General features: G+C 47.7%; 1 protein-coding gene across 1 annotated transcript; it reads left to right on the forward strand.

The window, feature by feature from the left end:
• The first annotated feature begins 5,706 nt into the window (after positions 1–5,706).
• Positions 5,707–8,372, forward strand: LOC138647362 (histone H1.10-like). Its single transcript, XM_069736315.1, has one exon. The coding sequence runs from the start codon at positions 6,524–6,526 to the stop codon at positions 7,130–7,132; it is 609 nt and encodes a 202-aa protein (XP_069592416.1). The 5' UTR covers positions 5,707–6,523; the 3' UTR covers positions 7,133–8,372.
• Positions 8,373–12,138: the final 3,766 nt, after the last annotated feature.

Genomic DNA, 12,138 nt, shown 5'->3' on the forward strand with positions numbered 1-12,138 from the left:
TGTAGTGTTTGATTTGTCTTAAGTTGTAATTTAAATATGCAAATGAGCACTTCAGGAGGAAGGCGGAGTCTTGTGCCTCCTATCAGAGTCCTACAGGCAATGCTCCATGGGAGAAGACATGCAAATTGGGTCTCCTCCCCCCCAAACTGTCTGCAGTGCCACCTACTGGAGGTGAATGAGCACAGCACTCGTTTTTCATTCTGCACAATCAAAGCTCCAGCTCCAAAGCCTCCCAGCATTCATCTGTAGGAGCGATGTCGTTCTTGGGGGACCACTGGGTGCACAAAAAAAACCCTTAAGTGCTGCCTAGTTTGTAGCCCCCCACAATATGAGAAGCTGAACCTCTGATGGAAAATATGGATGTCCTGCTGCCTGGAGGAGTAATCACTTTAGAGCAGCCTGTTATCTGGTCACTGGGGTACCCGACAGTGCGCACCCCTTTAAGTGCCGCGGGAAGCTGAGCCGCACACGTTACAGTGCCACCTTGTGGTAGTGCACTATATAACTCCAAACTCTCTGTGACATCTGTTGGGTCAGACTCTTGACGTATGGGACATGCAGAATAGACATCAAAGTAACAATGTGACCTTCCTGGGTACTAGATTATCGCTGCATGAATTTACATAATAAAAAAAAATAATTGTGAACCCCCCCCCCCAAAATCTTCATTTAATATGGTCCCTCCAGAAGCCAATAGTCTTGTGGTTAGAGGGGGCTCTGCGGCTGAACAGCCTCAGGACCCTACATAATGGCTCCCTGCAGCGGCCACTAGGTGGCGCTCACTGCACTTTATAGATGTGTAAATCCCTATACAGTGAGCTCCCCCTAGTGGAGGCTGCAGTTAGGTTCAGGGGGACGCTGACTTTGATACAATTCTGACGATCTCATTGCCCCAATTTCCAAATCGTTTCTTCACCTTATTAATGGAACGTCTAATATTAATCTGGTGGCATATCGTCATTCAGCCACAATACGACGCTTCTCTGGTTTTCCCTTGGCATGGGACCTCCGGGAGCAGCTCATCTCCACTGAGAAAACGATCCCTTCTGATCAACGTCTGTCGGCAGAGCTTGCACTCAAGGGCGACGTAGCCCCCCACAATGCGGACATCCTGCAGGTATTGCACAATGCTGAGGGTATGTGATACAGTAGACGACATAGTAAGGAATAACATCCACATTAAATTGTCCTCACCGTTCAGCCTATCACACAGAATCGCCCTTAAAGGGGTATCCCTGCTTGGTGCCGAAACACCAACCGAAAGCCAGAGTGGGGAATTGTCCAGAAACTCGACCAAGTGTTGGTGCCCACTGCATTCATAGAGCTGGGGAAGAGAAATTATAGCTGGGATGTGAGAACTGACCCTTCTCCATCCATTGTAGTAGGGACGTCCTGCAACGACCAGGTAACTAAAACAGATGAGAGAAAGACACCAAGATTGTGATCCTTTTAGTCAGAGGTGGAGAAGTACAGGGGCTTCCTCTGTTCAAAAGATTTTTAGCCCTTTTGGAGCCAGTGGTTAGTCATGAATATTGGAGTTTGCATGAATCTGATATTTAAAGGAGAAGAATTTTTGGCGAAGGGACCCACAACACCTTCACTCACATCACTATAAGACTATTCTATCCCCTCCAACATAATATCGGTCTCATGGATGATGCTATCCATGCAATGTTTCGTCTATATTAGTAAAATTGCAATAAAAAAAACATGATGACGATATCTACCAACTGAGAACTCCAGCAGTGAAAAATTCCTGAAAGTTAGGGATCTCTTTAAATTCTAAAGACCTAGCACTTGCCACGACCAGCCCTCATATGAGCCCACCACGGAGCGGTATGTGTGGGTAACCTTGATCTAATAAAAAAAAAAAAAATAGGTCATTGTTCATTCTGGAAGATAGTTTGCTGTGTGTCCCGTTTTCCTAATCTGAGTGCTGCCTTTCATAAAAATTAGAGCCATTCCTGCAACATCAGGTTTAGTACTTCTCTTTTGTTATTCCTTTTTATCTTACGTGATTGTACATATCGTATTGCTTTCTTCCCATTTTGTAATATCTTTTTAGATCTCTTATAAACACTCCCTATCTTTCCGGATTAAATATAAAATGTAATATCTGTTCCTTTTGCTCTGTAAACCGCACCCCTGAAGACATACGCTACCTGTAACAAGTATCCAATAGGTCTGTATAAATGATTGGTGTTGGCAGCACGGTGGCTCAGTCCTGGACAACATCTGCAAGGGGTTTGTATGTTCTCTGTGTTTGCGTGGGTTTCCTCCGTGTTCTCCGGTTTCCTCCCACATTCCAAAGACATACTGATACGGAATTTAGATTGTGAGCCCCATCGGGGACAGTGATGATAATGTGTGCAAAACTGTAAAGCGCTGCGGAATATGTTGGCGCTATATAAAAATATATTATTTTTTCTCCTCCATGTGTTGGAATTGGAGGTGTATATACCATACGCTCACTGTGAGTTCCCCAATAACTGGCCTTGTAGTGGAAGCAGACGCGGCCTCGTCCATCACTCGTCAGTCAATTGTCCTGGTGAATGGAGGCAGAAACTGGTGACAGTGGTGGGATCTAAGTGACCCCCTGGATGTCATCCACACATATTGGTGACAGTGGTGGGATCTAAGTGACCCCCTGGATGTCATCCACACATATTGGTGACAGTGGTGGGATCTAAGTGACCCCCTGGATGTCATCCGTGACATTGATGGCAGAAGTGGAATCTGCATGACCCCGCCAGCTGTCATCCGTGGCATAACACTTTAAAGAAAACCTGTAATTTTAATCTTTCTGGAGACACTATGCCAAAATAGATCACCCAGAATAATTACCACATAACCCTGTAGGACTTTCCAGATGCTGTAAAATCAATGGCACCTGCTATATTCTAATTAGAACTAGAGTCAGGTAGGCGGTGCTGCATGCGGGAGAGTCAGGTAGGCGGTGCTGCATGTGGGAGAGTCAGGTAGGCGGTGATGCATGCAGGAGAGTCAGGTGGGCGGTGCTGCATGTGGTAGAGTCAGGTAGGCGGTGATGCATGCGGGAGAGTCAGGTGGCGGTGCTGCATGTGGGAGAGTCAGGTAGGCGGTGATGCATGCGGGAGAGTCAGGTAGGCGGTGCTGCATGTGGGAGAGTCAGGTAGGCGGTGATGCATGCGGGAGAGTCAGGTGGCGGTGCTGCATGTGGGAGAGTCAGGTAGGCGGTGATGCATGCGGGAGAGTCAGGTAGGCGGTGATGCATGCGGGAGAGTCAGGTAGGCGGTGATGCATGTGGGAGAGTCAGGTAGGCGGTGATGCATGCGGGAGAGTCAGGTGGGCGGTGCTGCATGCGGGAGAGTCAGTCCAATGTCTATTCCCGCCTTTCCAGTGTTGATTGGCGTTATGATGTCACTCTGTATCACTACCAGCCTCCTCCATATCGTGGGCATGCGTGCTGCTGCCAGGCGTACTGTGCCCAGCTCCATCACTACGCTCTACTTCTAGCTAATGCCCAATCCCACTGTCAGCATGAATAGCAGCGTCCCAGTGTGAATGAGGCTCTCAGACACCTCCATAGTCCTCAATAGCACAAGATGCCAGCACATGCGTAGTACAAATATGTTAGGGTGGTTTCACATTTGCGGTTTTTTTTTACGTTTTTGCGGTAAAAAACGCAAAAAAAGCATGCGTTTTTCCCCCTATATTTAACATTAAAAACGCATGCGTTTTTTTTTGTATGCGTTTTGACGCGTTTTTGCATCGCATGCGTTTTTTCTGCATGCGTTGTGTTGCAGAAATGCAACATGTAGTATTTTTAGCTGCGTTTTTTTTGCCGCAAAAAAATGCATTGCTATGTAAACGCATGCGTTTTTAACCACATGCGTTTGCATGCATTTTTAAAAAAACAAAAAAACACACTGATAAACCACCCCACACCATAAAATTGATAAAGGGATCCTACCCCTAACCCCTTTAAGGGTAGGGGTAGGGTTAGGATCCCTACCCCTAGCTCTTTCTGTTTATAGTGGGTTTTTTTACTTTATTTTGATGATTGGCAGCTGTCACACATTTATCTGCATGCGTTTAAAAAACGCAAACGCATGTAAACGCGTCAAAACACCGCGTTTTTTTCACCACATACAAAAACGCAGCGTTTGCACGCATTTACATGCGTTTTTTCACCATGCTTTTTTTTTTTTTTAAACGCATGCGTTTTGAAACGCAAGTGTGAAACCAGCCTAACTGGGTTAACAACTCACTTACTGATTGGAACCAAAGAGTGGATGGAAGACACTTGGGTGACAGCAGTGGGCTGCCTCAGGGGTCAGTATTGGGCCCTCTTCTTTTTACTATTTATTAATGACCTTGTAGGGGACGTACAGAGTAGAATTTCAATATTTGCAGATGATAATAAATTCACAGGGTAATCATCACAGAGGAAGACAATTTAAAGTTACAGACTTGGGTGTATGGGTGGACGGTAAACTCTCCTTTAGTAACCAGGGTCAGGCAGCGGCTGCCAAGGCAAATAAAATAATGGGATGCATTAAACGAGGCAGAGACGCTCGAGTGACGAGAATTTAGTTTGGCCTCTATACGAGTCACTAGTGCGGCCACACCGAATACTGGGTACAATCTGTGTCTCTGGAATATAAGGACACGGGTGAACCAGAGCGGGTGCAGAGAAGAGCCACCACGGTTATTAAGGGAATGGGTGGTCCGGAATATCAAGACAGGTTATTATTAATCTTCAATGTTCACTTCATTGATTTTGTTGCATCTGAAAAATCATAGATGGACACTGTCTGGTCATCATTGTGGCTTTGGAGGCTTGCAATAATGTGTCTGCTCCATATCAGTACCCTTATAATTCACAGACCGCCCCAGTGAGATCCACCATGGGGGATGTGCGTGGGTCGTGTGACCGAGGTCATGGCCACTAATGGCCCAAAAAATCAGGACACTTGGGAGCAATAGGAAAAATGGCTCCAAGTGATCTGGTACCAGGGCCCTTGTCAGATCTCAGGAGGGTGCACACAGAGCCATTGTGCTGCTTGTGTGGAGATATTAGGGGCACCCTCCTCCGCACAATCCATAAGAGCAATGGGGGGCATGTGAGTCCCTGGACCCGCTCTCTTGCAGGGATACATCACAATTCTGGGGCTCAGCAGATCAGGATGAGGCGGGTCCTTCTGTTAAATTTAGATTTTTATTTTTCATGATGTGCGCTTCCTCCATTCCTCCACCAGAGGGCGCAAACTGTGTTAGTTCCGAGAAATTAAACCCTTTAATTTAAATGTCCCAATTTAACGACCCCCCCGTGATGGGATCCGGCGGCATCTGTGGGGGGTTCTCTCTACACCCCTGGTTTTAATCATAATAAAAACATTGGGGAGACTGAGAAATAGAGGGGTAAAGTACAGCCCCCTAACCCTGGCTGAGCCACTGACATAGGGAGCACCTTTTATTTTCTGCCTAGTGGTGATTTCTGGGGGGATTCTGCAGGGGGGTCGTGGTGGGTTGCAACAAGAAGCGTCCGGACTGCAGGAATTGGGGGTCATCGGCAGTGGGGGGGTGTCGGATGAGGGGATACAGGGCGGCAAAGGTGACGGAAGAAACACAAGTTCCTGCAGAGACAGGCTGAGGCTGTTGTTGTTCTCAACGTGGTCCGCTCTGTCAGTACAAGAGCCGCGGTGCAGAGGCAGGAGCGGCACATCGGGAGCGATCCACACAAAGCAGAGCGATCTGCAGAGCATCCACAGAGCAGAGCCATCTGCAGAGCAATCCACAGAGCAGAGCCATCTGCAGAGCAATCCACAGAGCAGAGCCATCTGCAGAGCAATCCACAGAGCAGAGCCATCTGCAGAGCAGAGCCATCTGCAGAGCATCCACAGAGCAGAGCCATCTGCAGAGCATCCACAGAGCAGAGCCATCTGCAGAGCATCCACAGAGCAGAGCCATCTGCAGAGCATCCACAGAGCAGAGCCATCTGCAGAGCATCCACAGAGCAGAGCCATCTGCAGAGCATCCACAGAGCAGAGCCATCTGCAGAGCATCCACAGAGCAGAGCCATCTGCAGAGCATCCACAGAGCAGAGCCATCTGCAGAGCAATCCACAGAGCAGAGCCATCTGCAGAGCATCCACAGAGCAGAGCCATCTGCAGAGCATCCACAGAGCAGAGCCATCTGCAGAGCAATCCACAGAGCAGAGCCATCTGCAGAGCACCCACAGAGCAGAGCCATCTGCAGAGCATCCACAGAGCAGAGCCATCTGCAGAGCATCCACAGAGCAGAGCGATCTGCAGAGCAATCCACACAGAGCAGAGCCATCTGCAGAGCATCCACAGAGCAGAGCATTCACAGAGCAGAGCCATCTGCAGAGCATTCACAGAGCAGAGCCATCTGCAGAGCAATCCACAGAGCAGAGAATCTGCAGAGCAATCCACAGAGCAGAGCCATCTGCAGAGCATCCACAGAGCAGAGCCATCTGCAGAGCACCCAGTGAGCAGCAGCGCAATTTGCAGAGCAGGAGATGGCGCTGGAGCTGGAGGAGAACGTGCCCACCACTGAGGAGGAGGATGAGGGCGATGATGGGGAGGATGAGACCCCCGCAGGGAAGAGAAGCTCCAGGAGGAAGAAGGCGGCTGCAGCCTCATCGGGGGCCTCTAAGAAGAAGGGAAAGAAGAAGAACCAGCCCGGCAGGTACAGCCAACTGGTGGTGGACACCATCCGCAAACTGGGCGAGAGGAACGGCTCCTCCCTGGCCAAGATCTACGGCGAGGCCAAGAACGTGTCCTGGTTCGACCAGCAGAACGGCCGCACCTACCTGAAGTACTCGGTGAAGGCGCTGGTGCAGAACGACACCCTGCTGCAGGTGAAGGGGGTCGGGGCCAACGGCTCCTTCCGCCTCAACAAGAAGAAGCTGGAGGGCGGGGGGACCCCGGAGAGGAAGGCGGCCCCCAAACCGGCGGCGGCGGCCAGGAGGACTACAAGTGCCAGCAGCAGCGCCGCGAAGAAGAGCCACAAGAAAGCCAAGAAGGAGAAGCCCAAGAAGAGCAGCAAGAAGAAGGCGGCGGCGGCGGCGAGTGCGGGGGGCAGGAAGGTGAAGAAGACGGCGAAGCCCAAATCCAGGAAGGCGTGAGGGGGGGGGGGGCGACCGCCGACCGGACCGCTCGTGTTCGTGCAATGATGTGATCGTGTCCCCCCGAGAGGCGGAGCCCGGACACGGCGGCCCAAGGCCGGACACAACAGCCCGGACACAATGTATCCACTCATTCTGCTCGGAACTTTCACACAATCGGCGCCACTTGATTGGCCCGAGAGAAGCTGTCACCCTAGCGACGGCGTTCCATGGGCGTGGCCTCGGTGACAGCTGTGAAGTGGCAGGAGGAGGCGCAGGACAGTGAGGCCTCTCGGGGGTTCTTCTCCTTCTCTTCTCCTCCGCTTTCTTCCTCTACTCCTCTGCTTTCTCCTCTTTCCTCTTCTACTCTTTCTTCATCTCCTTCTCTTCCTCTTCTCCTTTTTTCCTCCTTTCTTCATCTCCTCCTCCTTCTGTCCTTTCCTCTCCTCCTTTTCCTCTTTACTCTTCTTCCTCTTCTCCATCTCCTCTTCTTATCTCCTCCTTCTCTTCCCCATCTTTTTCCTCTTCTCCTTTTCTTATTCTTCATCTCCTCCTCCTTCTATCTTCTTTCCTCTCCTCCTTCTATTTACTCTTCCCCTCCTCCACTTTCTTCCTCTTCCTCCTCTGCTTTTTCGTCTTCTTATTCTTCATCTCCTCCTTCTGTCCTTTCCTCTCCTCCTTTTCCTCTTTACTCTTCTTCCTCTTCTCCATCTCCTCTTTCCTCCTTCTTCTCTTCCCCATCTTTTTCCTCTTCTCCTTTTCTTATTCTTCATCTCCTCCTCCTTCTATCTTCTTTCCTCTCCTCCTTCTATTTACTCTTCCCCTCCTCCACTTTCTTCCTCTTCCTCCTCTGGTTTTTCGTCTTCTTATTCTTCATCTCCTCCTTCTGTCCTTTCCTCTCCTCCTTTTCCTCTTTACTCTTCTTCCTCTTCTCCATCTCCTCTTTCCTCCTTCTTCTCTTCCCCATCCTTTTCCTCTTCTCCTTTTCTTATTCTTCATCTCCTCCTCCTTCTATCTTCTTTCCTCTTCTCTTTTTTCTCTCATACTTTCTTGTTATTCTTCATCTCCTTCTCCCCTTTCCTATCCTCCTCCTATTTACTCTCCTCCTTCTCCTCTTTACACTTCTTTCGCTCCTCGGGACCTTTCATTCCTTTTGTAGATTTTCTGTTGCTCTTTATTTTGCACTTTATAATTTTATCTTTTATGTATTTTATGTTCGGTTATTTTTTATGCTGAATTAAATAAAAAAGACTTGTTTAAACCGTTGTGATTTTTGTTATTAATAATTGTATCACTATATAAGGCGGAGATAATAAGTGCCGACAATGAGGGTGTCTGGGCTAAAAGTACTTAAAGGGGTTGTCAGGTGAAAAAGAAGTTCTGACCCATCCACAGGGTAGGTGATCAGTAGCTGTTGGGTGGGGGGCGCCGACCCCTGGGACCCTCCCTGAGGAGCAGAACAGGCACTTTGATCCCTCGTTCGTTCATTCAACCTCACACTCCATTTTGTAACTCGTACAGATGTAGGGTTCTCGCACACAAGTGGTCTCCATGTTTGCGGCGCACTCGTACCTGTGAGTCTATGGGACCAGTCACATGTCCGTGATTTCCCACAGAACGAGTGATGAGTGCAAAAAAGCAGAGACATGTCTGATTTCAATCCGAGTGTCGGCTCAGAATCGGAAATGCAAGTGTATGAGTCCATGAAAAACATCATACAGCGATCAGATGGCGTCCGAGTGCAGTCCAATATCTATGTCACATAGGAGAAAGTGCAAAAACTTTTCCTTTTATTTTTTCTTCATGTACGAGAAAAACTGATGACATTTGGACCAAACTGTGATCAAAACAATCACTGGTTTTTTTGCCGATGAGGAAAACAGACGTCTGAATGAGGCCAAACACTGAGCGTCCTATAGATATTCTTATTAAAGGGGTCTGTCTGATCACCCAATTCCTTTAAAATAAACTAGTTGGAGACAAAAATGTAAAAAGCTCTATTAAATTATTGTAGACATTAGCGTTGAGTAAAAAGATTCTGAGGGCCCTGGTTTGGCACCTATGTGGGTGGTCCACGGAAGTCAGACAAGGGTGGTGCGGACCGAATTCTGGCAATCTGGACATCTCTTGTCTAAAAGTAATTGGTCCAAGGGATTGAAACTTTAAAGAACAGCGGCAGAACGGGGGAACATATATACCAGGATGGAGGATATATACACCAGGATGGAAGACATATATACCAGGATGGGGACATATATACCGGGATGGGGACATATATACCGGGATGGGAGACATATACCGGGATGGGGGACATATATACCAGGAAGAGGGACATATATACCAGGATGGAAGACATATATACCGGGATGGGAGACATATATACTGGGATGGGAGACATATATACCGGGATGGGGGACATATATACCGGGATGGGAGACATATATACCGGGATGGGAGACATATATACCGGGATGGAAGACATATATACCGGGATGGAAGACATATATACCGGGATGGGGGACATATATACCGGGATGGGGGACATATATACCGGGATGGTGGACATATATACCGGGATGGAAGACATATATACCGGGATGGAAGACATGTATACCGGGATGGGGGACATGTATACCGGGATGGGGGACATATATACCGGGATGGAAGACATATATACCGGGATGGAAGACATATATACCGGGATGGAAGACATATATATCAGGATGGGGACATATATACCAGAATGGGGACATATATACCAGGATGGGAGACATATATACCGGGATGGGGACATATATACCAGGAAGAGGGACATATATACCAGGATGGGGGACATATACACCAGGATGGAAGACATATACACCAGGATGGAAGACATATACACCAGGATGGAAGACATATACCAGGATGGGGGACATATATCAGGATGGGGACATATATCAGGATGGGGACATATATACCGGGATGGAAGACATATATACTGGGATGGGGGACATATATACCGGGATGGGAGACATATATACCGGGATGGGGGACATATATACCGGGATGGAAGACATATATACTGGGATGGGGAACATATATATCAGGATGGGACATATACCGGGATGGAAGACATATATACCGGGATGGAAGACATATATGAGGATGGGGAACATATATACCAGGATGGGAGACATATATACCAGGAAGAGGGACATATATACCAGGATGGGGGACATGTACACCAGGATGGAAGACATATACACCAGGATGGAAGACATATACACCAGGATGGAAGACATATACCAGGATGGGGGACATATATCAGGATGGGGGACATATATCAGGATGGGGACATATATACCGGGATGGAAGACATATATACTGGGATGGGGGACATATATACCGGGATGGGAGACATATATACCGGGATGGGGGACATATATACCGGGATGGAAGACATATATACTGGGATGGGGAACATATATATCAGGATGGGACATATACCGGGATGGAAGACATATATGAGGATGGGGAACATATATACCAGGATGGGAGACATATATACCGGGATGGGGACATATATACAGGGACGGGAGACATACAGTGGGGCAAAAAAGTATTTAGTCAGTCAGCAATAGTGCAAGTTCCACCACTTAAAAAGATGAGAGGCGTCTGTAATTTACATCATAGGTAGACCTCAACTATGGGAGACAAACTGAGAAAAAAAAATCCAGAAAATCACATTGTCTGTTTTTTTAACATTTTATTTGCATATTATGGTGGAAAATAAGTATTTGGTCAGAAACAAACAATCAAGATTTCTGGCTCTCACAGACCTGTAACTTCTTCTTTAAGAGTCTCCTCTTTCCTCCACTCATTACCTGTAGTAATATCACCTGTTTAAACTTGTTATCAGTATAAAAAGACACCTGTGCACACCCTCAAACAGTCTGACTCCAAACTCCACTATGGTGAAGACCAAAGAGCTGTCAAAGGACACCAGAAACAAAATTGTAGCCCTGCACCAGGCTGGGAAGACTGAATCTGCAATAGCCAACCAGCTTGGAGTGAAGAAATCAACAGTGGGAGCAATAATTAGAAAATGGAAGACATACAAGACCACTGATAATCTCCCTCGATCTGGGGCTCCACGCAAAATCCCACCCCGTGGGGTCAGAATGATCACAAGAACGGTGAGCAAAAATCCCAGAACCACGCGGGGGGAACTTGTGAATGAACTGCAGAGAGCTGGGACCAATGTAACAAGGCCTACCATAAGTAACACACTACGCCACCATGGACTCAGATCCTGCAGTGCCAGACGTGTCCCACTGCTTAAGCCAGTACATGTCCGAGCCCGTCTGAAGTTTGCTAGAGAGCATTTGGATGATCCGGAGGAGTTTTGGGAGAATGTCCTATGGTCTGATGAAACCAAACTGGAACTGTTTGGTAGAAACACAACTTGTCGTGTTTGGAGGAAAAAGAATACTGAGTTGCATCCATCAAACACCATACCTACTATAAAGCATGGTGGTGGAAACATCATGCTTTGGGGCTGTTTCTCTGCAAAGGGGCCAGGACGACTGATCCGGGTACATGAAAGAATGAATGGGGCCATGTATCGTGAGATTTTGAGTGCAAACCTCCTTCCATCAGCAAGGGCATTGAAGATGAAACGTGGCTGGGTCTTTCAACATGACAATGATCCAAAGCACACCCCCAGGGCAACGAAGGAGTGGCTTCGTAAGAAGCATTTCAAGGTCCTGGAGTGGCCTAGCCAGTCTCCAGATCTCAACCCTATAGAAAACCTTTGGAGGGAGTTGAAAGTCCGTGTTGCCAAGCGAAAAGCCAAAAACATCACTGCTCTAGAGGAGATCTGCATGGAGGAATGGGCCAACATACCAACAACAGTGTGTGGCAACCTTGTGAAGACTTACAGAAAACGTTTGACCTCTGTCATTGCCAACAAAGGATATATTACAAAGTATTGAGATGAAATTTTGTTTCTGACCAAATACTTATTTTCCACCATAATATGCAAA

This window comes from Ranitomeya imitator, chromosome 8 (genome assembly GCF_032444005.1).
Source record: "Ranitomeya imitator isolate aRanImi1 chromosome 8, aRanImi1.pri, whole genome shotgun sequence".
Taxonomy (NCBI): domain Eukaryota; kingdom Metazoa; phylum Chordata; class Amphibia; order Anura; family Dendrobatidae; genus Ranitomeya; species Ranitomeya imitator.

What these genes read in the sequence shown, in the direction of transcription:
- LOC138647362 (XM_069736315.1), top strand. Translation starts at nt 6,524, where the DNA reads ATGGCGCTGGAGCTGGAGGAGAACGTGCCCACCACTGAGGAGGAGGAT.